The 22,665-nt window shown below is 23.2% G+C and overlaps 2 protein-coding genes across 2 annotated transcripts in view; one reads left to right on the forward strand and one right to left on the reverse strand.

The window, feature by feature from the left end:
- Window positions 1-8,110, forward strand: part of LOC117173261 (adenosine 3'-phospho 5'-phosphosulfate transporter 1) — a 43,708-nt gene extending 35,598 nt beyond the window's left edge. Inside the window, exons 7-8 of the mRNA XM_033361730.1 lie at window positions 3,298-3,423; window positions 7,701-8,110. Coding sequence (XP_033217621.1) covers window positions 3,298-3,423; window positions 7,701-7,868 — 294 coding nt within the window. The 3' untranslated portion in view covers window positions 7,869-8,110. The remainder of the gene's footprint in view (window positions 1-3,297; window positions 3,424-7,700) is intronic.
- Window positions 8,111-13,258: 5,148 nt separating this feature from the next.
- Window positions 13,259-22,665, reverse strand: part of LOC117172480 — a 50,932-nt gene continuing 41,525 nt past the window's right edge. The window contains exon 8 of the mRNA XM_033360460.1: window positions 13,259-17,951. Within this exon, the coding sequence (XP_033216351.1) occupies window positions 17,935-17,951 (17 nt within the window). The 3' untranslated portion in view covers window positions 13,259-17,934. The remainder of the gene's footprint in view (window positions 17,952-22,665) is intronic.

Consider the following 22,665-nt stretch of genomic DNA (forward strand, 5'->3'; position numbering starts at 1 on the left):
TTTTTACTTAGAAATTAAACTATTCGTTTAAAAATTTATGTCATTTGTGAAAAATTCGCCTTTTTGTAGAAAGTTAATCTTTATGGTTGAAAATTCATCAGTTTGGTTGAAAATTTCCTTCAACTGAAAATTTGAGTTTCCATTTTTGGTTAAACATTGATCTTTTCTTCTTCGGAATTCAACAATTTGCATGAAAATTTTTGGTGAAAATTTATCTTTCTTACTTCAAAATTCAAAATTAAAATTAAAATCCCTGTTTGAAAAATTTTTTTTTACTATATTGTTGAAAGTTCATATATTTGATTTAAAAAAATCGTCTTTTTGGTAGAAATTTAATCTTATTCTTTGAAAATTTAACTAATTTGTTGAAAATTCGTCTATTTTATTAAAAAGTCGTCTTTCGATATAAAATTAATATGTTTGGTTCAAAATTTAAATATATAGATGAAAAATATAACTATTTTGTCGTAAGTTATATATTTTTCAATAAATATTAATTTTTTAAACTGAAAAAACTTCCATTTTTAATTGTAAATTTATATATTTTTTTAGTTGAAAATGGAACTACTTGTTTTAAATTTCATGTAATTTGGTAATAATTCATCTTTTTTTATAAAAAATGTATTTCCTGTTTGAAGTGTCAAAATTTTGTTTAATGAGATTTTTTTTACCTGAAAATTTAACTATTTAATTTAAAAAATCTAATTTATATTTTTTAGTTGAAAATTCAGTTATGTTTTAGATACTTTTTTCTGAATAAACAGTCTGCTTTGTAGGAAATTCAGCTATTTTGGAAAATTCATTTTTGTTGGGTGAAAATTAAATTTATTTCGTGGAAAATGCATTCTTTTGTGTTGAAAATTCAACTATTTTGGTAGACATTGAAAATTAATGATGAAAATTAAAATTCCTAAAGTCACCTCAAATATTTTTCAGATAAAAATTCCACTGTTTTTTTTTTTTAATTTGTCTTTTTGATTTAACAATTCATCTGTTTTAGTATAAATTTCATCTTTATTAGATAAAAATTGAACTTTTTGGTTAAAAATTAAAAAATTTTGGTTAAAATTTTCATCCCTTTTGGTTGAATTTTCCACTATTTTGTTGAAAACTGATATTTTTGAATTGAAAATATAACTGCTTAGGTAAAAAATAAACTACATTGTTGATATTTAAAAAAATATAGGTCATCTGTTTGGTGAAAATTGAACGATTTTGTTGAAAATTATTTTCTTATCACTAAAAATGCATATTTTTGGTTGAAAATTCAATTTATGTGCTGAAAATTTCTTCTTTTGGCTTGAAGATTCAACAATTTAGTGAAACTTTTTTTTTCTTTCGTGACTGAATAATCTTTATTTGTTTCAAATTCGTCTTTTTCGTTTGAAAATTAATTTTTGAAAATGAAATTTCATCTTTTTTGATCGAATCATCAACTATCGTTTTTTAAATTAAAAATTCACCTTTTTTAGAGAAATTTCATATTTTTGGATAAAAATGCAATTATTTTAGAGAAAATTCAACAATTTGGTTAAAAATTCATACTTTTTGGCTAAATTTTTTGGCTTGCTAAAAAAAACTTGTCATTTTTTTTTATCAGAAATTTATCAGTTTTAGTAGAAATTTTTTGTTGTTGATAAAAATGGAACTTTTTGATAGAAAAATTGCCTTTTCGGGTTGAAAATTCAAGTATCTTGGTAGGAAATTCACTTCTTGTTTTAAATTCATATTTTAATGTTAACAAGTCAAACTAAAATCTTTTTTGTATGAAAATTCAAATATATATATTTTTTAATTTATCTTCGATTTAACAATGTATCTGTTTTAGTATAAATTTCATCTTTCTTGGATTAAAATGGAACTCTTTGTTTAAAGGTTGTCGTTTTTTAAAAATTAAAAATGCAATTATTTTATAGATAATTCAAGAATTTTGTTAAAAAGTCATACTTTTTGACTAAAAATTCCACTGTTTTGTTAAATGTTCAAATATTTCGTACAAAATATACATTTTGATGTTGAAAAATGAAATTATTTTCTGAAAAAAATTCAACTTTCCTATTTTGTTAGAAATTCATTATTGTTGGTTAAGAAAATTTGTCTTTTTGCTTTGAAAAGTCAATTTTTTCGTAGAAACTTACTGATTGTTAAATTCATATTTGGATTTTAAAAATTCAATTGGAATCTTTTTTTGATGAAAATTAAACTATTTAAACAAAACAAAAGTTTTATAAAAATCCATCTGTTTTGAGATAAACTAGACATGTTTGGAATAAAAATGCAACTATTTGGTAAAGAATGAAACAATTTAGTTAAAAAGTCATTATTTTTTTGTTAAAAATTCGTCTTTTTGGATTGAGAATTGGTTTTTTTCTTAGAAACTTATTTCTGGTTTAAAAATTCATAATTTGATCGTGAAAAGTCAACTGAAATTATTTTTAACAGCAAAAACTATTTTTTCAAAATTTATCTTTTTGATTTAAAAGTTCATCTCTTTTAGTAGAAATTTCATCTTTTTTTGATAAAAATGCAACTGTTTGGTTAAAAATTCAACAATTTCTTAGCCGAAAACTCAAATGTTTAGTTAAAAATGCAGTTATTTTATAGAAAATTCACTTGTTTAAAATTCGTATTTGGTGTTGAAAAGTCATCTTTTTGGGGTAAAAATTCAACTTTTTTTGTTTTGTTGATAAAATTGTCTTTTTGGTTTGAAAATTCATCTGGTTCAGTAGAAATGTCATTTATCTGGGATAAAAATAGAACTCTTTGTTTGAAGGATTAACAATTTTAATTTAAAAAACGATCCCTTTTAGTTGAAAATTAATTTTCTTTGCTTGAAGATATAACTGTTTTGTTTAAACCACTTTGTTAATAAATTATTTTTTGTCGAAGATTTATATTTTCAGTAGAAAATTCATCTCTTTTGTTAAAAAAGTAAAATTATTTATGTAAACTTTTTTTCTTTTATGAGTGAACAATTTTTATTTGTTGAAAGTTCGTCTTTTAGGTTCTAAAATTATTATTTAAAAAAAAATTAAGTTTTATCTTCTTTTGGTTGCATTATCATGTTTTTAGATTGGAAATGAAATTATTTTTCAAGATTTTATTGATTTTCTTGAAAAAGTCAAGTATTATCTTAAAAATTGATCTCTTATGATAGAAAATTAATTCTTTTGTTTGTTTAAAATATAAGTATTTGAATGTTAATAGTCAGGAAAATAAAGTACGGCCCTTTATATGTTTTATGATTTTAATCCAAAAAAATGTAAGTAATTTTTAAAGAGGAAAATTTTCTTTCAGCATCCGAGATTCGTTATGGATTGCCTCTTAATTTCCATTTGTTCAGCTAGTGGACAACTCTACATTTTCTATACAATTTCCAAATTTGGTGCTGTCACGTTTGTGATAATTATGACGATAAGACAGGTAGGTCAAAAATTAGATAATAATTGCTAAAATAGTATTAAATTTTGAAAATATTTCTAATCTCTATGATAAAACTGCAATTTTTTTAAAATTAATCATATTTTTTTGTATCTGTTCACGCCAAAATCGAATTTTATCGAAAATTTTTATATTTCGATGAAAAATTTAACTATTTTGTTGAAAATTCGTGTTTTTTGTTGTGAAAAATTAATTTGTTTAAATGAAAATATAACCATTTCATTTTTATTTGTAAATTATCTTTATTAGCTGAAAATTCAAGTATTTTATTTAAAATTAATCTTTTTTGATAGGAAATTAATGTTCTTCTTTGAAAAATCATTTTTTTTTTCGTTAAAAATTTAACTATTCTATTTTATATTGTATATTTATGTTTTTAGTTAAAAATTAAATTATTTGGCTGGAAAATTATCTTCTTTCGTAGAAACTTGAAATAATTGCTTGAAAATTCGTCTTTTTCGGTATAAAATTCATCTTGTTCGTTGGAAATTTATAAATTTCATTGAAAATTTAACAATTTCCTGAAAAATTAGTCTGCTTTGTAGGAAATGCACCGATTTTAAGAAAGTAATTTTTTTTTTAATTAAATTTTTGTTGAAAATGGCTCTTTTTGGGTTGAAAAATCAACTATTTTTGGTATAAAATCCTTTTATTTGTTTGAAAAATGCACTATTACATTTTTGGTGAAATTGTATCTTTCTTACTTGAAAATTCATGAGAAAAATTAAAATTATTTCTTGTAAAATCATTTTTTGCCTATCTTTTTTTAATTAATGTATTTTGTAAAATAAATCGTCTTTTCAATAGAAATTTAATTTCAATTTCAAAAATATTCTTTATTACGTAGTTGAAAATTCATATATTTTGAGGTTCATTCTGTTTTACAGAAAATCAATGTTCTTGCTTGAAATTTCATCTTTTTGGGTGAGATAATTATTTTATTATTGTTGAAAATTAATTTTTTTTATTAATTAATTTTTTATTTATCTTTTTAGTTGAAAATTTAACTATTTCCTGAAAAATTAGCCTGCTTTGTGGGACATTCGACGATTTTGGAAGTCCATTTTTTTTGTTTGAAAATTCAATTTGTTTAATTGAAAATTCGTCCTTTTGGGTAGAAAATTTAACTGCTTTGGTAGACAATTCTTTTATTTGATTTATTATTAAAAAATCTTCTTTTGGTAGAATCATGTTTGAAATATTAGCTTTTTGATTGAAAATACGTTGATTTTTTTGTTGAAAATTCTTTTTTTTTTTAACTGAAAATTTAACTATTTCATTTTATATTGTATATTTATCTTTTTAGTTGAAAATCCATTTATTTTGCTGAAAAATGATCTTCTTTAGTAGAAACTTTTTTGGTTTAAAATGAATTTTTTCATTGAAAATTTAACCATTTCTTCTTTGGTGAAAATGAATGATTCTCATTTAAAAATTTATGTATTTTGTTAAAATTTCGTTTTTTTAGTAGAAAGTTAAAATTCTTTGTTGTAAATTCGTCACTTTGTTTAAAAACTCAACTACTTTGTTGAAAATTCAACTATTTGGTTAAAAAGCCGTTTTTTTGGTAAACAATGAATCGTTCTGGTTGAAAATTTAAAAAAAAACACACATTAAAAATGTAACTGTTATATGGAAATTTATTATTTCTTGTTATTAAATATTAATTTTATTAAACTAAAAATTTAACCACTTCTTCCAAAATTCATCATTCTTGTTTGAAATGTCATATTTTATTAATAAGAATTAATTTTTTGACTGAAATTTTAACTATTTCATCTTTAATTGTAAATTTATCTTTTTTAGCTGAAAAATTCGTTATTTTGTTGATACTTAATTTGTTAATAGAAAATGAATATTCTCGGTTAAAATTTAATGTTTTTGGTTTGAAATTCAACTTTTTTGTTGAAAATTCGTCTTTTTGGATATAATATTCTACTATTTGGTTGGCAATGAACTCTTTTGTTCTTAAAAATTCGTTTTTTGTGCAAACAATTATTCTTCTTTTTTACAAATTCATTTTTTGTTGTTTATAATTCAACTATTTTATTGAAATGTTTCTTGAAAATTCATTTTCTTTGATAAAAAAAGTTCTTTGATAAAAAAAGGCGACAAAAAGTCGCATTTTTGTCTAGAAAATTAAACCCTTGTAGAAAAAAGTTATCTTACTTGATTGAAAATTTGTTTTTTTGGAAGAAAATCATTTTTCTTGGTTTAAAATTAATCTTTTTTTGGTAAAAAAAAAACTTTTTTCTCCAAAATTCATCTTGTTGTGTTAAAAATTCAACGTCATTCTAAAAAAATCGTCTTTTTGTATAGAAAATTCAACTATTTGATTAAAAATTCATGTATTTGATTCAAAATTCCTTTTTTTTCTGAAGAAAATGATTTTTCTTGGTTAAAAATTCAACTATTCCATTGAAAATTTTATTGTTTTGCTTAAAATATTACATTTTTATGTTGAAAATTTATCTCTTTTGTTTAAAAATAATTCTACTTGACAGAAAATTTATTTCAAAATCTTTTTTTGGAATAAAACGATTTTTCTTGTTTAAAAATGCAACTATTTTAAGGAAAAGTTAACTGTTTTCTTGAAAAATCGTCGCTTTGATTGACTTTATTTTTTATTTAAAATTAAAAATTTTTTTTTTTTAATATAAAATATGAAATTCTACTTCATGGGAAATTTAATAATTTTGTTAGACATTTTTTTTATTTAGAATCCCTCATTTCAATTGAAGATTCATCTTTTATCGTAAAAAAGTTATCTTTCTTGTTTGAAAATTCATCTTTGTTCGGAAAATAAAACCCTTGTATTAAAAAAGAGATTTTTCTCGATTTAAAATTAATCTTTTTTGGCTAAAAAGAAACTTTTTGGTCGAAAATTTAACATTTTCGTTTAAATATTCAAATCTCTTCTGAAAAAGCGACTTTTTGTGCAGAAAATAAAACCCTTGTGGTAAAAAAGTGATTTTTCTTGATTTAAAATTGATCTTTTTTGGGTAAAAAGAAACTTTTTGTCGAAAATTCAACTTTTTGGGTGAAAAATTCAACTTTATTCTAAAAAAATCGTCTTTTTCTATAGAAAATTCAACTATTTGATTGAAAATTCATGTATTTTATTAAATATTCGTTTTTTGGGAAGAAAATGATTTTTGTGTGTTAAAAATTCAACTATTCTTTTTAAAAATTAACTGTTTTGTTAAAAATTCGTCTTTTTGATTTACTTTAACTCTTTTTGATATAAACTTAAAATATGTTTTATTTAAAATATAAAATATTACATTTTTTGTTGAAAATTTATCCTTTTTCGTAGAAAATTTACCTTTCTTGATTAAAAATTTATCTGTCTTGACTGAAATTGAACTTTTTTGTTGAAAATTCAACTTCATTAAAAAAAAATCGTACTTTTGTCTTTAAAATTCAACTATTTGGTTGAAACTTGAACCACTTTGTTGAAAAATAGTATTTTTTGGTAAAAATTAAATATGTTGGGTTGAAAATTCATCTTTGTTCAGAAAATAAAACCCTTGTGGTAAAAAAGTGATTTTTCTTGATTTAAAATTGATCTTTTTTGGGTAAAAAGAAACTTTTTGTTGAAAATTCAACTTTTTGGGTGAAAAATTCAACTTTATTCTAAAAAAATCGTCTTTTTCTATAGAAAATTCAACTATTTGATTAAAAATTCATGCATTTTATTGAAAATTCGTTTTTTGGGAAGAAAATGATTTTTTGTGTGTTAAAAATTCAACTATTCTTTTTAAAAATTAACTGTTTTGTTAAAAATTCGTCTTTTTGATTTACTTTAACTGTTTTTGATATAAACTTAAAATATGTTTTATTTAAAATATAAAATATTACATTTTTTGTTGAAAATTTATCCTTTTTTTTAAATAATTGTACTTGACAGAAAATTTATTTAAAAAAATTTATTTATTTAAAAATTTAAATGTATTAAAAAAATTTATTTTAAAGTTCAACTGTTTGGTTGAAACTTGAACCACTTTGTTGAAAAATAGTATTTTTTGGTAAAAATTAAACATGTTGGGTTGAAAATTCAACAGTCTTCGAAAAAATTTGTCCTTTTGGTTTGTAAGTGTTATTAAAAATGTACTTTGTTTTAAATCGATTTTGAAAAATAGACGATAATTGATATTTTCGAGCGAAAAAATTCGCGTCTCGAAAATAGTAAGAATAAAAGACATTTTTCTTCGTCAGGTTTTCACAATTATACCAAATAATTTTATCCTTATTTTCAGAGTTTGGCGATTTTGCTCTCCTGCGTGATTTATCAGCACCCAATCTCGACGCTTGGCGTTTTAGGAATAATTTTAGTCTTCTTGTCTGTTTTCCTCCGCATTTATTGCAACAACAGACTGCGATCAATCAAAAAACGCAAGGCAGAAGTCAACAGTGTAAAAGATTGAGTCAGTAGATGAGACTATTTAAAATCTCGAATTAATTTATCATTTTGCTATGCCACATTTTTTCGTTTAATCCTAATTTATTTGTACTTTTGGATACTCATTAGGCTCTCAAGATACTCAAGAGATGTATATTTTTATAGAAAAAAAATGGAGATTAAACTCCCAATTTTAAATTTATTATGATTACAAATATTTAAATGCATTTATTAATGCATAAAGACATTTATGTTATTTAATTGAGCGCGAATATGTGAATATTACTAGTTTATTAAAAATTATTTTTATGATTAAAAATTAATTTTTTCAACTGAAAATGTAACTATTCCATTTTTTAATAAAATTTAATTTTTTTTTAATTCTACTACTTGTTTGCAAATTAAACTGGTTTTTTAAAAATCCATTTCTCTGGTTGAAGATTCTTGATTTTTTTTTAATTTCTCATCTTGATTGAAAATTCTTTTCTTTGTCTGAAAATTGAATTTTGAAACTTAAAATTAAACAATTTTTTTATTCATAAAAATCTGTCGTAGTTGAAAATTCGTGTATTTAATTTAAATTTGTTTTTTCTTTTTTTTTTGTAGAAATTTAAAAATCTTGCTTCAAAACATTCTTTTGTTTTTTAATGAAAATTCAATTTGGTTTATAGAAAATTCGTCTTTTTATGATGAAAATTACACTGTTTTGATATAAAACTCATTTCTTTGGGTGAAAATTAATTTTTTTAACTGAAAATTTAACTATTCCATTGTTATTTAAAATTTTATCTTTTTTTGTTTAAAATTCTACTACTTGTTTGCAAGTAAAACGAGTTTGTTGAAAATTCATTTTTCTGGTTGAAGATTCTTAATTTTTTTTTAAATTTTTTATTTTGGTTGAAAATTAATTTTTTCAACTTAAAATTAAACGATTTTTTTATTTATAAAAATCTGTCGAAGTTGAAAATTCGTGTATTTAATTAAAAATTTTTTTCTTTTTTTTTTCTATGTAGAAAGTTAAGTTCTTACTTCAAAACAATATTTTTTTTTGTATTTTAACTGTAATTGTTTTGTTAAAAATTCGTCTTTCTTGTTTGAAAATTCAACTATTTTGATAGAAAATTCTTTCCTTTGGTTGCAAATTAATTTTTTTAATGAAAATTTAACTTCCATTAAAAATTTTTTTTTTATTCCCCTACTTGGTGGAAAGTTGAAATAGTTTATAAAAATTCATTTTTCTGGTTGAAAGTTCTTGATAATTCAGCTTTTTGGTTGAAAATTCGTCTTTTTGGGTTGAAAATTCAAATATTTTGATAGAAAATTCTTATGTTTGGTTGAAAATTTAACTTCCATATTTTTTAAATTTATTTTTTATTGTTTAAAATTTTACTTCTTGGTTAAAAGTTGAACAACTTTGTTAAAAATTTATTTTTCTTGTCTTTTCGGGTTCAAAATTCAACTATTTTGGTGGGAAATTCATTAATTTTTTTCGAAATTAAACTATTCCATTTTTAGTTGAAATTTTATTTATTTATTTTTTTTAATTCTACTACTTGTTTGCAAGTTTAGCTAGTTCATTAAAAATCAATTTTTCTGGTTGAAAGTTATTTTCTTTGGCTGAAAATTAATTTTTTTAACATAAAATTAAACAATTTTTTTATTTATAAAAATTGGCCGTATTTGAAAATTCGTGTATTTAATTAAAATCTTTTTTTTTTATAAAGTTAAAGTTGTTGCTTCAAAACATTATTTTTTTTATTGAAAATTCAACTGCTTTGGTGAAAATTCGTCCTTTTTGGTTGAAAATTTAACTTTTTTTATAGGAAATTTTTTTCTTTGGTTGCAAAATAAATTTTTTAAATGAAAATTTAACTTCCTTCAACAAATTTTTTTTTTAAATCTCCTACTTGATTCAAAGTTGAACTAGTTTATTAAAAATTCGTTTTTCTGGTTGAAAATTCTTGATTTTTGTTCAAATTTCTCTTTTTGGTTGAAAATTCGTTTTTTTTCGTTGCAAAATTATCTATTTTGGTATTAATTATTTCATATCAATTCATCTTTTCTTTGACTTAAAATTAAGTTTCTTTTTTATGAAAATTTGTCTTTCTTACTTAAACATTCATGTATTTGATTTCAATTTTATTATTTTTTTTTTGTAGAAATAAGATTCTTTCTTCAAAATTAATATTTTAAATTGAAAATTCAACTATTGTGGTAGGGAAATTTCATTTATTTTGAAAGAAATTTACCTATAATGTTAAAGATTTTATTTTTATATTTTTTTTGCAACTGGAAATTTAAATATTCCATTTTTTGTTTAAATATCATCTTTTTTCTTTTCTTTAAAACTCTACTTCTTGATGAAAATTTGAACTAGCGTCTTAAAAATTATTTTTCTGGTGAAAATTCTTCATTGTAATTGATAATTCATCTTTTGGCCGAAAATTAATTTTTTTACTGAAAATTAAACCTTTTTTTCATGAAAATCTGCCTTAGTTGAAGATTCATGTATTTTGATTTAAATTTGTTTCTTTTTTTTGCAGAAAATTAAGATTCTTGCTTCGAAAAATCTTTTTTTTTTAATTGAAAATTCAATTTTTTCATTTTTAATTCGTCTTTTTGAGTTGAACTTTTTTAACTCGAAATTTAACTTCCATTTATTGTTAAAATTTTATATTTTTTGTTTAAACTTCTGCTACTTGGTCGAAAGTTGAAAAACTTGATTAAAAATTGATCTTTCTGGTTTAAGATTGTATATTTTAGTTGTTAGTTTATCTTTTTGATTAAAAATTTATCTTTTTGGGTTGAACATTTAATTAAAATCTGTTTTAGTTGAAAATTCATGTGATTTAAATTTCGTTTATTTTTGTAGAAAATTAAGATTTTTGCCGACAAATTTTTTTATTGAAAATTGAACTTTTTTGTTGAAAAATCGTATTTTTTGTAGAAAATTAATCTTTTTGATTAAAAATTAATATTATTGGTTGAAAATTGAACTATTTAGTTAAAAATTCATCTATTTTTGGTAGAAATTTCATCTTTTTCTAGTTCAAAATACAACCATTTGATTGCCAAATAATAATCTGTTTTAGTCGAGGGTTTAGAAAATTCGTTTTTACGTGGAAAATTCAACTATTTTAATGCAAAATTCTTTTGTTTGGCTGAAAATTAATTTTTTAAACTGAAAATTTAACTATTTTTTTTATGAAAATCTGTCTTTCTTAATTTAAAATTCATGTATTTGATTTGAATTTCGTTTTTTTTTTTTTTAATATAAAATTAAGATTCTTGCTTCAAAATAAATTTTCTGTATTAAATATTCAACTGTTTTATTAAAAATTCGTCTTTTTGGGTTGAAAATTTTCGTAGGGAATTCATTTATATTGTACAAAATTTACCCATAATGTGGAACCTTAATTTTTTTCAATTTAAATTTAAGTGTTCCATTTTTAGTTGAAATTTGATCTTTTTTATGTTTAAAATTATGTTACTTGGTTGAAACTTAATGGAGTTTGTTAAAAAAAAAAGTTTCTGGTTTATAATTCTATACTTTAGTAGATAATTCATCATTTCATTAAAAATTCGTATTTTTTGTTGAAAAATTCAATTTTTTATCTGAAAATCTAAATATTCCATTTTTTGTTTATATTTGACCTTTTTTGGTTAAAATTCGACTTCTTGATTGAAAGGGGAACAACTTTGTTAAAAATTTATTTTTCTGGTTGAAGGTCCTTAATTTTAGTGTATAATTCTTTTTTTCTGAAAATTCGACTACGCTTTTGTTGAAACTTGTTTTTTTTTATTTAAAAATTAATTTTTTTAACTGCAAATTTATCTCTTGAAATTAATTTTTTTAACTGCAATTTATCTCTTAAAATGATCCCCTTTTTCCAAGATTTTTACCAAAATCTCCAGCATATAAATGTCGACCTAAAATCTTCCAGTTTATTTTTTAACAATTTTTCAAACTTCAAAATTAAAAAAAAAAAATTTATCTAGATTATGTTTAAAAATTTTTTTAAATCTTTTCAAGTTTTAAATTATTATTTTTAAATATTTTCAAAACTTCAAAATAACTCCTAAGCTTACTCGAATCCTTTATAAAATTTTGTAATCTTTGAAAATTGAAAAATTTGGATTAAAAATGTTTTACATTCTTTTTCAAAATTTTAGGAAATGGTTTAAAAAGTTTTAAATCCTTCTTAAATATTTTTTTTAAATTAATTTTTATTAATCATTTGAAATTCGAATTTTTTCTAAATTTTTTTTTAATTCCGAAAAAAATCGTCTTAAAATTTTCTCGATTTTTTTGTGCAGTTTTTTAAAAATTAAAAGAATTTTTTCAGAATAAAAAATCATTAAAAATTTTCCTGGAAACCTTAAGAAAAAATTTTCATTCTTTTAAACCTTTCCATATTAAAAAAAATATCATTTTTTCAAAATCCTAAAAAATGTGCAATTTGTTTTATATATTTTTTTTAATCTTAAAAGATTTTTTATAAATTCATTTTTCAAAATATAAAGTATTTTAAAAATTCCAGGAATCTTAGGAAATTTTTTATTGTATTAAAACCTTTCAAAATTCTTGAAAAGTTATTTTTTTTCAAAATCTTCAATAATTTACATTGAAGAAAAATTTTATTGCATTTTTAAATTATTTTTCAATCTTTTCGAAACTTCCAAAAATCTTCTAAATTGATGTCTAAAAATGTCTGAAAATTTTTAAAAAGTTTCTAAACTTCTTGTTTGAAATCTTTCAAATTTACATTTTGTTAAAAAAAAGCATTTAATCTTCCTAAATTATTTGTTTTTTTCGAAATCTTAAAAAAATGTAATAGAGTGAAATATTTACAAGATATAAGTTATTTAAAAACTTCTAAATATCTCTTATACTTAATCAAAATTTATCTAAAAAATATTGTGGGCTTGAAAACTCTAAATAGAAAACAATCTTTTTACGTTATTTTTTGAATTAATAAAAAAAAAAATTTGAAATCTTTTTCAATTTTCGCTTCAAAACTATTTGTGAAAATATACAATAATAAAAAAATTTCTATGAATCATAAAAAATCATTAAAAATCTAAATTTTTTAAATATATTTTAAAATCATCTCACGATTTGAATTATTTTCTAATATTTTCAAAATTTCTTACCAACTTTTGGAATAATTCAGTTGCCCTAATTTTTTTTTATAATCCTGCAAAATAAAAAAAATAAAATCCTAAAATCTCCCGGATTCTTTTTTGGTATGTTTGAAATCTTCAAAACTTAAAATTAACTTTTGTGTATAGAACCTAAATCATAAACAATGTTTCCAGAAATTTAATTATCGCTACCGGTAATTTTTTTGCTACTGAAAAGGATATAAACAGAGTAATAGATTTTCAGATAATTTAAATAAATATTTAAGAATATAAATTTCTGTTGCGTTTATTAAACATACATATAAGTACAAAATTTGTATAAAAATACAATTTTTCTGCATCGTGACTACATATATCATTTTTCACGATAAAGTAAATTATTTATAGAAAGTTATAATAATTTTTATTATAGACACTAAGCTACAAGTTTTTGTTACGAGTATTTTCTCTACTTAGGTGAATATTTCTGCGCAAAATAATAATAATAATATAATATTCATTACTAAATGAGTAACGTAATTAACTCTTACACCTCTAAATTGATACAAGAATTAATCTGCAAGTTCCTTTAATTGTCTAAATAATCTTTTGCAAAGCCGAAAGTTTATGTTAAATTAAGGCACAGTTTGTGGACTTATCAAAAGTGGAAAGATCGATAATATTTGTTAATCGGTTAGAGGTTTCGAGATTATCCTCGTAGATCGTGAAGGCTATTTACAGAAAGTTGGTTGCTTCGATTAAAATGAAAAATACAAAGCAATAGTATTAAAGCATTATGTAAATAATGAAAGCTATCTCAAGGAATCGACGGAGAGCTCAATCAAAAATAAAACTTCCGCGCTTTCTTCTTCTTTTTTTTTGCTAGCTACTTAAAATTTGTACGTAACATCAGTCGCGAGGAGATGAAAGAAGAGTGGGAACAAGGAAAACAATTATAAATCCAGAGAATTTAAATTAATTTAGTTTGTCCCAATTTGGCTGATAATTTCCATATCAGAAAACTTTTTCAATTTAAAAACTATTTTCCGATTCTTAATTTAATGTAAATTAATTAGTTTAGTGAATGTTGGTTCATATAGTCATGGACACTCTTTGAGAAACGAAATAATGGCGAAACTTAGTTAGGTAAAAAATTTCTTATGCAAAATAAATTTTGCAACGTTACAATTTTCTTTGACTCATAAATAGGAGATAATTTTTGTCGAGATGAGAAATTTCAAAATCTGGTGGCGTAGTTCAACACGACCAAAAATATTAGTTGATTTTGCAGCATTATAAATTGGTGCCCCCAATTTCAAGTTTCTAAAATTATTTTTAATTTAATTATATAAAATTATCTTGAAGAGATTAGAAATTTCAAAATGTGTTGCCAAAGTTGAATGCGGGCCAAAAAAATCAGTTCATAAATTCCCAAAATTGGGAAAGGCGCCCCGCGCTTGGGGGGCTAATTTGCAATTTCTAATCTACCGAAATTATATTACGGAGACTAGAAATTTAAAATATGTTGCCGAAGTTGAATGCGGCCAAAAATATTGGTTCATAAATTCCCAAAATTGGGAAAGGCGCCCCGCGCTTGGGGGGCTAATTTGCAATTTCTAATCTACCGAAATTATATTGCGGAGACTAGAAATTTTAAAATATGTTGCCGAAGTTGATTGCGGCCAAAAATATTGGTTCATAAATTCCCAAAATTGGAAAAGGCGACCCGCGCTTGGGGCGCTAATTTGCAATTTCTAATCTACCGAAATTATATTGCGGAGACTAGAAATTTTAAAATATGTTGCCGAAGTTGAATGCGGCCAAAAATATTGGTTCATAAATTCCCATACTTGGAAACGGCGCCAATTTGAAATTTCTAACCTACATAAATTATATTGTAGAGATTAGAAATTTCAGAAATTGGTGCCGAAGTTCAACGTGAAAAAAAATATCGGCAGATAACCCTCCAGCATTAAAATTGGTGCTCCCAATTTCAAGTTTTTAAATTTATTTTTAATTGAATTGTATAAAATTATCTTGAGGAGATTAAAAATTTCAAAATGTGTTGCCAAAGTTGAATGCGGCTCAAAATATCGGTTGAAAAATTTCCAGCATTACAAAATGGCGCCCCGCGCTGGGGGCACCAGTTTGAAATTTCCAATCTACAGAAATTATATTGTAGAGATTAGAAATTTCAAAAAATGGTGCCGAAGTTGAACGTGAACAAAAATATCGGCAGATAAACTTCCAGCATTAAACATTGGCGCCTCTCGCGCTGGGGACACCAAATTTAATTTCTAATCTATAGAAATTACATTGCAGAGATTAGAAACATAAGAATGTGGAGCAGAAGTTGAACGTGAACAAAAATATCGGCAGATGAACTTCCAGCATTACAAATTGGTGCCCCCAATTCTAAGTTTTTAAATTTATGTTAAATTTGTTTATTGAAAATTATCTCGAAAGGATTAAAAGTTTCAAAATGTAGTGCCGGACTTATATGCGACTGAAAATATCGGTTGACGAATTTCCAGGATTAAAAAATGGCGCCCCGCGCTGGGGCACCAATGTTTAATTTCTAATCTATAGAAATTACCATGTAAAGATTAGAAACTTAAGAATATGGAGCAGAAGTTCAATGCGGCTAAAAATATCGGTTGATACATTTCCAGCAATACAAAGTGGCGTCCCCCGTTCGGGGCGCCAATTTGACATTTCTAATCAACAAAAATTATTTTTTAGAGATAAAAAATTTAAAAATGTGGTGCTGAAGTTGAATTTGGACAAATATATCGAGTGATAAATTTCCTGAGTTACTAACCGGCGCACCACTACAGGGGCGCCAATTATTATTATTTTTTAAATTATATCAAATTATTTGGTAGAGATTAGAAACTTAAGAATGTGGAGTAGAAGTTTAATGGGGCCAAAAATATCGGTTGATTGGCGCCCCCGTTAGGGGCGCCAATTTGACATTTCTAATTAACAACAGTTATCTTGTAGAGATTAGAAATTTGTTAATGCAGTGCTGAAGTTAAATGCGGACAAATATATCGAGTGATAAATTTCCTAAATTACAAAATGGCGCCCAAAATGGTTATATCGTAGAGATTAGAAATTTCAAAAAATGGTGCCGAACTTGAAGAAATTAGAAATTTCAAAATGTAGTGCCAGTGTTATATGCGGCTGAAAATATCGGTTGACAAATTTCCAGCATTAAAAAATGGGGCCCCTCGCTGGGGGCACCAATATTAAATTTCTAATCTGTAGAAATTACATTGTAGAGATTAGAAACTTAAGAATGTAGAGCAGAAGTTCAAGGTGGCTAAGAATATCGGTTGATAAATTTCCACAAATTTCCAGTTTCCCAAATTGGCGCCCCTAATGGGGCACCAATTTGACATTTCTAATTAACAAAAATTATTTTGTAGAGATTAGAAATTGTAAAATGTGGTGCTGAAGTTAAATGCGGACAAATATATCAGGTGATAAATTTCCTGAATTACAAAACTGCGTCCAACACCGGGGGCGCCAATTTTTTTTTAAATTCTGTTAAATTTAATTATATAAAATTGTCTTCTAGAGATTAGAAATTTCAAATGTTGCCAAAGTTAAATGCGGCAAAAAATATAGTTTCATAAATTTCCAAAATTACAAAGTATCGTTGCATAAATTCCCAAAATTGGAAAATGGCGCGTCCACGATGTGCACTAATTCGAAATTTCTAAATTTATTTACACAAATTTACCTTTTAGAGATTACAAATTTAAAAAGGAGTAAAAATACCGATTGATAAATTTTCAGTAACACATAATGGCGCCCCGCGCTGGGCGCGGTACTTTGAAATTTCTGATCCACAGAAATTATCTTACAGAGATTAGAAATTTCAAATTGTGGTGCCGAATTTGAATGCGGCCAAAAATATCGTTTGTTAAATTTCCAAAATTAAAAAATGTTGCCCCGCATTGGGGTCCAATTTGAAATTTCTAACTTTATGTAGAAATTAAAAAAATAAGTTCCGGAGTTAAATCAGGCCACAAATATTGGTTGATAAATTGTTAGCCTTACAAAAAAGCGCCCCGCACTGGGGGCGCTAATTTGAAACTTCTACTCTACAGAAATCGTATAGAGGTGATTAGAAATTTCAAGATGTGGTGCCGAATTTGAATGTGGCCAAAAACATCGGTTGATAAATTTCCACAATTACAAACTGGCGCTCAACGATGGAGGCGCTAATCAAAAATGTCTACAATTATTTTAAATTAAATTATATAAAATAATCTTTGTAGAGATTAGAATTTTCAATATGCGGTGTCAAACCTGAATGCGCAAAAAAAAAATCTGTTGATAAATTTTCAGCGTCACTAAATGGCGCCCCGCGTAGGGTGCGCCAAGTTAAACTTTCTAATCTACAAACTTTATCTCCTATCTTAAAGAAAGCCTCTTTATGAATAAAAAAAATGTAACGTTACAATTTTTCCCATCGATCACCCATTATTTTTTTTTGTTTTCTTGTTTTTCATAGCTTACAGAGAACCTAAAAGAGAGAGATACATAATTATATGTAATTGCAATATCTGTCGAGTGGAAGACAACTTTGAGCGACTTTCGACAAAAAAGAGCCTATGTATTTTTAAATATTATACAGCCTAGAATAATTTACAACGCAAATTTACAACAAATATAAAATTTTCAATCTCTGATACGGATCCGTAATTTCGTGGAAAGAAACCAGAGAAAAAAAAACAGCGGAAAAGTTGCTACGATTTCAGTCGGAAGGAAGTAAAGAATACGAATTTGAGAATGCAGATGTGGATCTGCTTCCCGAAAGCCCAAAATGCATCCTCTAAATGCAGATGGCATTTCATCATCATATTATTTTAAAATATTATAACCTGCCCTATCATAGGAAATTGTAAAAAAGCTGGTCGATGATTTTATCGAAACAATTTTGGACTAAGTCTTACCTAACTCTCTGTTCTATCTGAAAAGAAAAATATTCAAAATTTATTATTTTTTAGTATCTATATGTTGTCAATTTAAATTGGGAAGGGGTCATCCACAAATTACGTGAGGTGTTTCTCTAAAATTCCCCAATAAGATACCGTAAAAAAAGTTTCCTCAAAAAAAAATAAGGATTAACATTTTGGGAACGAAAATAAAATAATTATCAAAATGCCTCTTCACTTATCGAATTGAATTCCGAATAAAAATTTTTTATTAGAGTTCAGTTCTTTTGGGTGGAAAGTCTACTAAAAATTTTAATATTTGTTAATAAAATCTACTGTTTTATTGAAAATTTGTCTTTTTTGAATGCATTAAACTGATTTTTATTTAAAATAAAAAAATTTCAATGAATATATATTAACTATTACATTTTTTAATACGTTTTTTGTTTGAATTAAACTGTTATAGATTAAAAATAAAAATGTTTTTTAGTTTTAATATCAACTATTAAAGTTTTCGTTGAAAATTCATCTTTTTAGGATGGAAATTTATTTATTTTGTTGATAATTTGTCTTTTATGGTAGAAAATTAAGCCTTTTGATCAAACATGCAAATGTTTGTTTGGAAATTAATGTCTCTTAGTTAAGGATTTAAATTTCTGAATACTTAATTTTCTAATCAAAAAATAAATTTTCAATCAAAGACATGAATTTTTAAGAAAATTATGGAGTATTCGACTGGAATAATATTAACATTTTCAGTAAAAAAATTTTTTTAACAAAAAAAGATCTAAATAAAACCTAGTTTTCAATGAAACAACTTTTTTTTCAACTCAAGAAATGAATTTAAAATAAAATGATGAACCTTCAACCAAAAAATTAATTTTTAACCAAAAAGTTTAACTTCAACCAAATAATTTCATTTCCAAACTAAAAGATGAATTTTCAACTAAAATGATAAAATATTTAACTGGATTACTTGAATTTTTAACCGAAAAGAAGAATTTTTGAACAAGAGGATCAACCTTCAAAGAAAAAAATAATTTTCGACACAACAAAATTTTTTTAAACAAAATACGTAAATTTCCAACGAAATAGTTGAAATTTTCCATTGAAAAAGACACATTTCTATACAAATTGGTGAATTTGAACTAGAAAAGTCAATTTTCAATCAAACTGATGAATTTTTAATTACAATGATAAATTTTTAACTGGAATAGTTGAATTTTCCCTTAAAAAAAGATGAATTTTCAACCATAAAGATTAATTTTCTAGAAAAAAGACTAATTTTGTTAGAAATTTAAAGAATTTTTGAACAACTAGTTTAATTTCTAAATTAAAAATATCAATTTTATATAAAATAATTGAATTTTCATACAAAAAAGGATTAATTTTCAACCAAAAATAAAATTTTAATTTTTCTGTTAAAAATCTAATTCTTAGCAACAAAAAAAACGGATTTTCAGCAAAATAGTTCAATTTTCAATTAAAAAAATTAATTTTCAACCATAAAGATAAATTTTCTATAAAAAATAAGAAATTTTTTACAAAGTAGATACATTTTCCATCTAGTTTGATTTCTAAATAAAAAATATAAATTTTAAACAATATAGATGAATTTTCCTTTAAAAAAATATACATTTTCACCCAAAAATACAGTGGTTTATTATTTTCTGTTAAAAATCTAATTCTTAACGGAAAAAAAGAACGAATTTTCAGCAAAGTAGTTCGATTTTCTACCGGAATAGTTAAATTTATAGTTAAAAAAATTAATTTTTAACCAAGCTAATTTTTTACAAAATAGATGAATTTTCGAACAACTAGTTTAATTTAAAAATTAAAAATATCAATTTTTAATCAAATATTTGATTTTTCATACAAAAAAATATTAATTTTCAATCAAAAATGAAATTTTTAATTTTTTTGTTAAAAATGTAATTCTTAAACAATAAAAAAATGTATTTTCAGCAAAATAGTTCAATTTTCGACTGTAATAATTACATTTTTCTTTTTAAAAATTTATTTTTAACCAAACTGAAGAATTTTTAACTAAATTGAGGAATTTTTAACTGGAATAGTTGAATTTTATGCCAAAAATATGAATTTTTAACCATAAAGATTAATTTTCTACTAAAAAGGTAAGTTTAATTTTCTACTAGAATAGTTAAATTTGCAATTAAAGTTTAATTTCTAAATAAAAAATATACATTTTCTTTCTTTATTTTTTTCTGTTAAAAATTTAATTCTTACACAAAATCAAAAAAACTTTTTTCCATAAAATATTTCAATTTTTTAGAGAAATATTTAAATTTTTAGTTAAAAAAGTTAATTTTGTACCAAACTGAAGAATTTTCTAATAAAATTATGAATTTTTAACTACAATGTTATGTCAAGAAGATGAATTATCAACCATAAAAATTAATTTTTTACAAATAAGGCTATTGTTTTACAAAGTAGATATATTTTCAAATAATTAATTTAATTTGAAAATAAAAAATATCAATTTTCAATCAAATATTTGAATTTTTATACAAAAAATATACATTTTCAACTAAAAATAACACTTTTCTGTTAAAAATCTAATTCTCAACAAACAAAAATGGATTTTCAGCAACATAGTTAAATTTTCTACTGGAGTAGTTATATTTGCAATGAAAGAAATTGTCAACGAAACTGATGAATTTTCAACTAAAATAATGAATTTTTAACTGTAATTTTATGCCAAATAGATGAATTTTCAACCATTAAGAGTAATTTTCTAGAAAAAAGGCTAATTTTTTACAAAGCAGATGAATTTTTGAACAACTAGTTTAATTTATAAATTAAAAATATCAATTTTTAATCAAATCGTTGATTTTTCATACAAAAAAAATTCATTTCCCATCAAAAATAAAATTTTTCTGCTAAAAATATAATTCTTAAACAATAAAAAATGTATTTTCGGCAAAGTATTTCAACTGGAATTGTTAAATTTTTAGTTGAAAAAATTAATTTTTAACCAAACTGGAGAATTTTGAATTTAACAGTTGAATTTTCAACTGGAATAGTTGAATGTTATACCAAAAAGATGAATTTTCAACCATAAAGATTAATTTTCTAGAAAAAAAGGGTAATTTTTTACAAAGTCGATAAATTTTCGAGCAAATTGTTTAATTTCTAAATTAAAAATATTAATTTTGAATCAAATAGTTGATTTTTCGTTCAAAAAAAATTCATTTTCAATCAAAAATAAAACTTTTAATTCTTCTGTCAGAAATCTAATTCTTAAACAAACAAAAAACTGCATTTTCGGCAAAATAGTTAAATTTTCTACCGGAATTGTTAATTTTTTAGTAATCAAAATTAATTTTTAACTAAACTGATGAATTTTCAAATAAAATTATGAATTTTTAAACTGGAATACTATGTTAAAAACATGAATTTTCAACCCCTAGATATTAATTTTCTACAAAATAGGCAAATTTTTTTTACAAAGTGAATCAATTTTCGAATTGGTTTAATTTCTAAATAAAAAGTATTAATTTTTATTTAAATAGTTGAATTTTTATTAGAAAAAGTTATTTTTTCAACCAAAAATAGATTGTTTAATTTTTCTGTTAAAAATCTAATTCTCAAACAAAACAAAACGAAACCGAATTCTCAGTAAAATAGTTCAATTTTCTACTGGAATAGTTTAATTTTATATAAAAAAGGGTGAATTTTCAACCTTAAAAATTAATTTTCTAGAAAAAAGGCTATTTTTTACAAAGTAGATGAATTTTCGAACAACTAGTTTAATTTATAAATTGAAAATATCAATTTTCAACTAAATGAAGATAGATTTTCTACCAAAAATAGAATGAGTAATTTTTCTGTTAACCATTTTTATATCTTAACCGAAAAAAGAAAGGATTTTCGGCAAGATAGTTAAATTTTCTACTGGAATAGTTTAATTTTCAGTTTAAAAAATTAATTTTTACCAAACTGGGGAATTTTCAAATAAAATTATGAATTTTTAACTGGAATATTATGCCTAAAAGATGAATTTTCAACCATAAAGATTAATTTTCTAGAAAAGGGCTATTTTTTTACAAAGTAGACGAACTTTCGAACAACCAGTTTAATTTATAAATTGAAAATATCAATTTTCAACTAAATGAAGATAGATTTTCTACCAAAAATAGAATGGTTAATTTTTCTGTTAACAATTTTAAATCTTAGCGGAAAAAGAACGGATTTTCGGCAAGATAGTTAAATTTTCTACCGGAATAGTTAAATTTTTAGTTACAAAAATTAATTTTTAACCAAACTGATGAATTTTCAAATAAAATTATGAATTTTTAAACTGGAATGCTATGTTAAAAACATGAATTTTCAACCCCTAGAGATTAATTTTCTACAAAAAAGGCAAATTTTTGTTACAAACTGAATCAATTTTCGAATTAATTTCATTTTTAAATAAAAAGTATTAATTTTTATTTAAACAGTTGAATTTTTATTTGAAAAAGATACATTTTCAATCAAAAATAGATTGCTTAATTTTTTTCTGTTAAAAATCTAATTCTTAATGGGAAAAAACTGATTTTCAGCAAATTAGTTCAATTTTCTACCGGCATGGTTAAATTTATAGTTAAAAAATTAATTTTTAACCAAACTGATGAATTTTCAAATAAAATTATGAATTTCGAACTGAAATATTATGTCTAAAAAAAAATTTTCAACCATAAAGATTAATTTTCTACAGAAAAGACAAATTTTTTACAGAGTAAATAT

This window comes from Belonocnema kinseyi, chromosome 5, assembly GCF_010883055.1.
Source record: "Belonocnema kinseyi isolate 2016_QV_RU_SX_M_011 chromosome 5, B_treatae_v1, whole genome shotgun sequence".
Lineage (NCBI taxonomy): Eukaryota > Metazoa > Arthropoda > Insecta > Hymenoptera > Cynipidae > Belonocnema > Belonocnema kinseyi.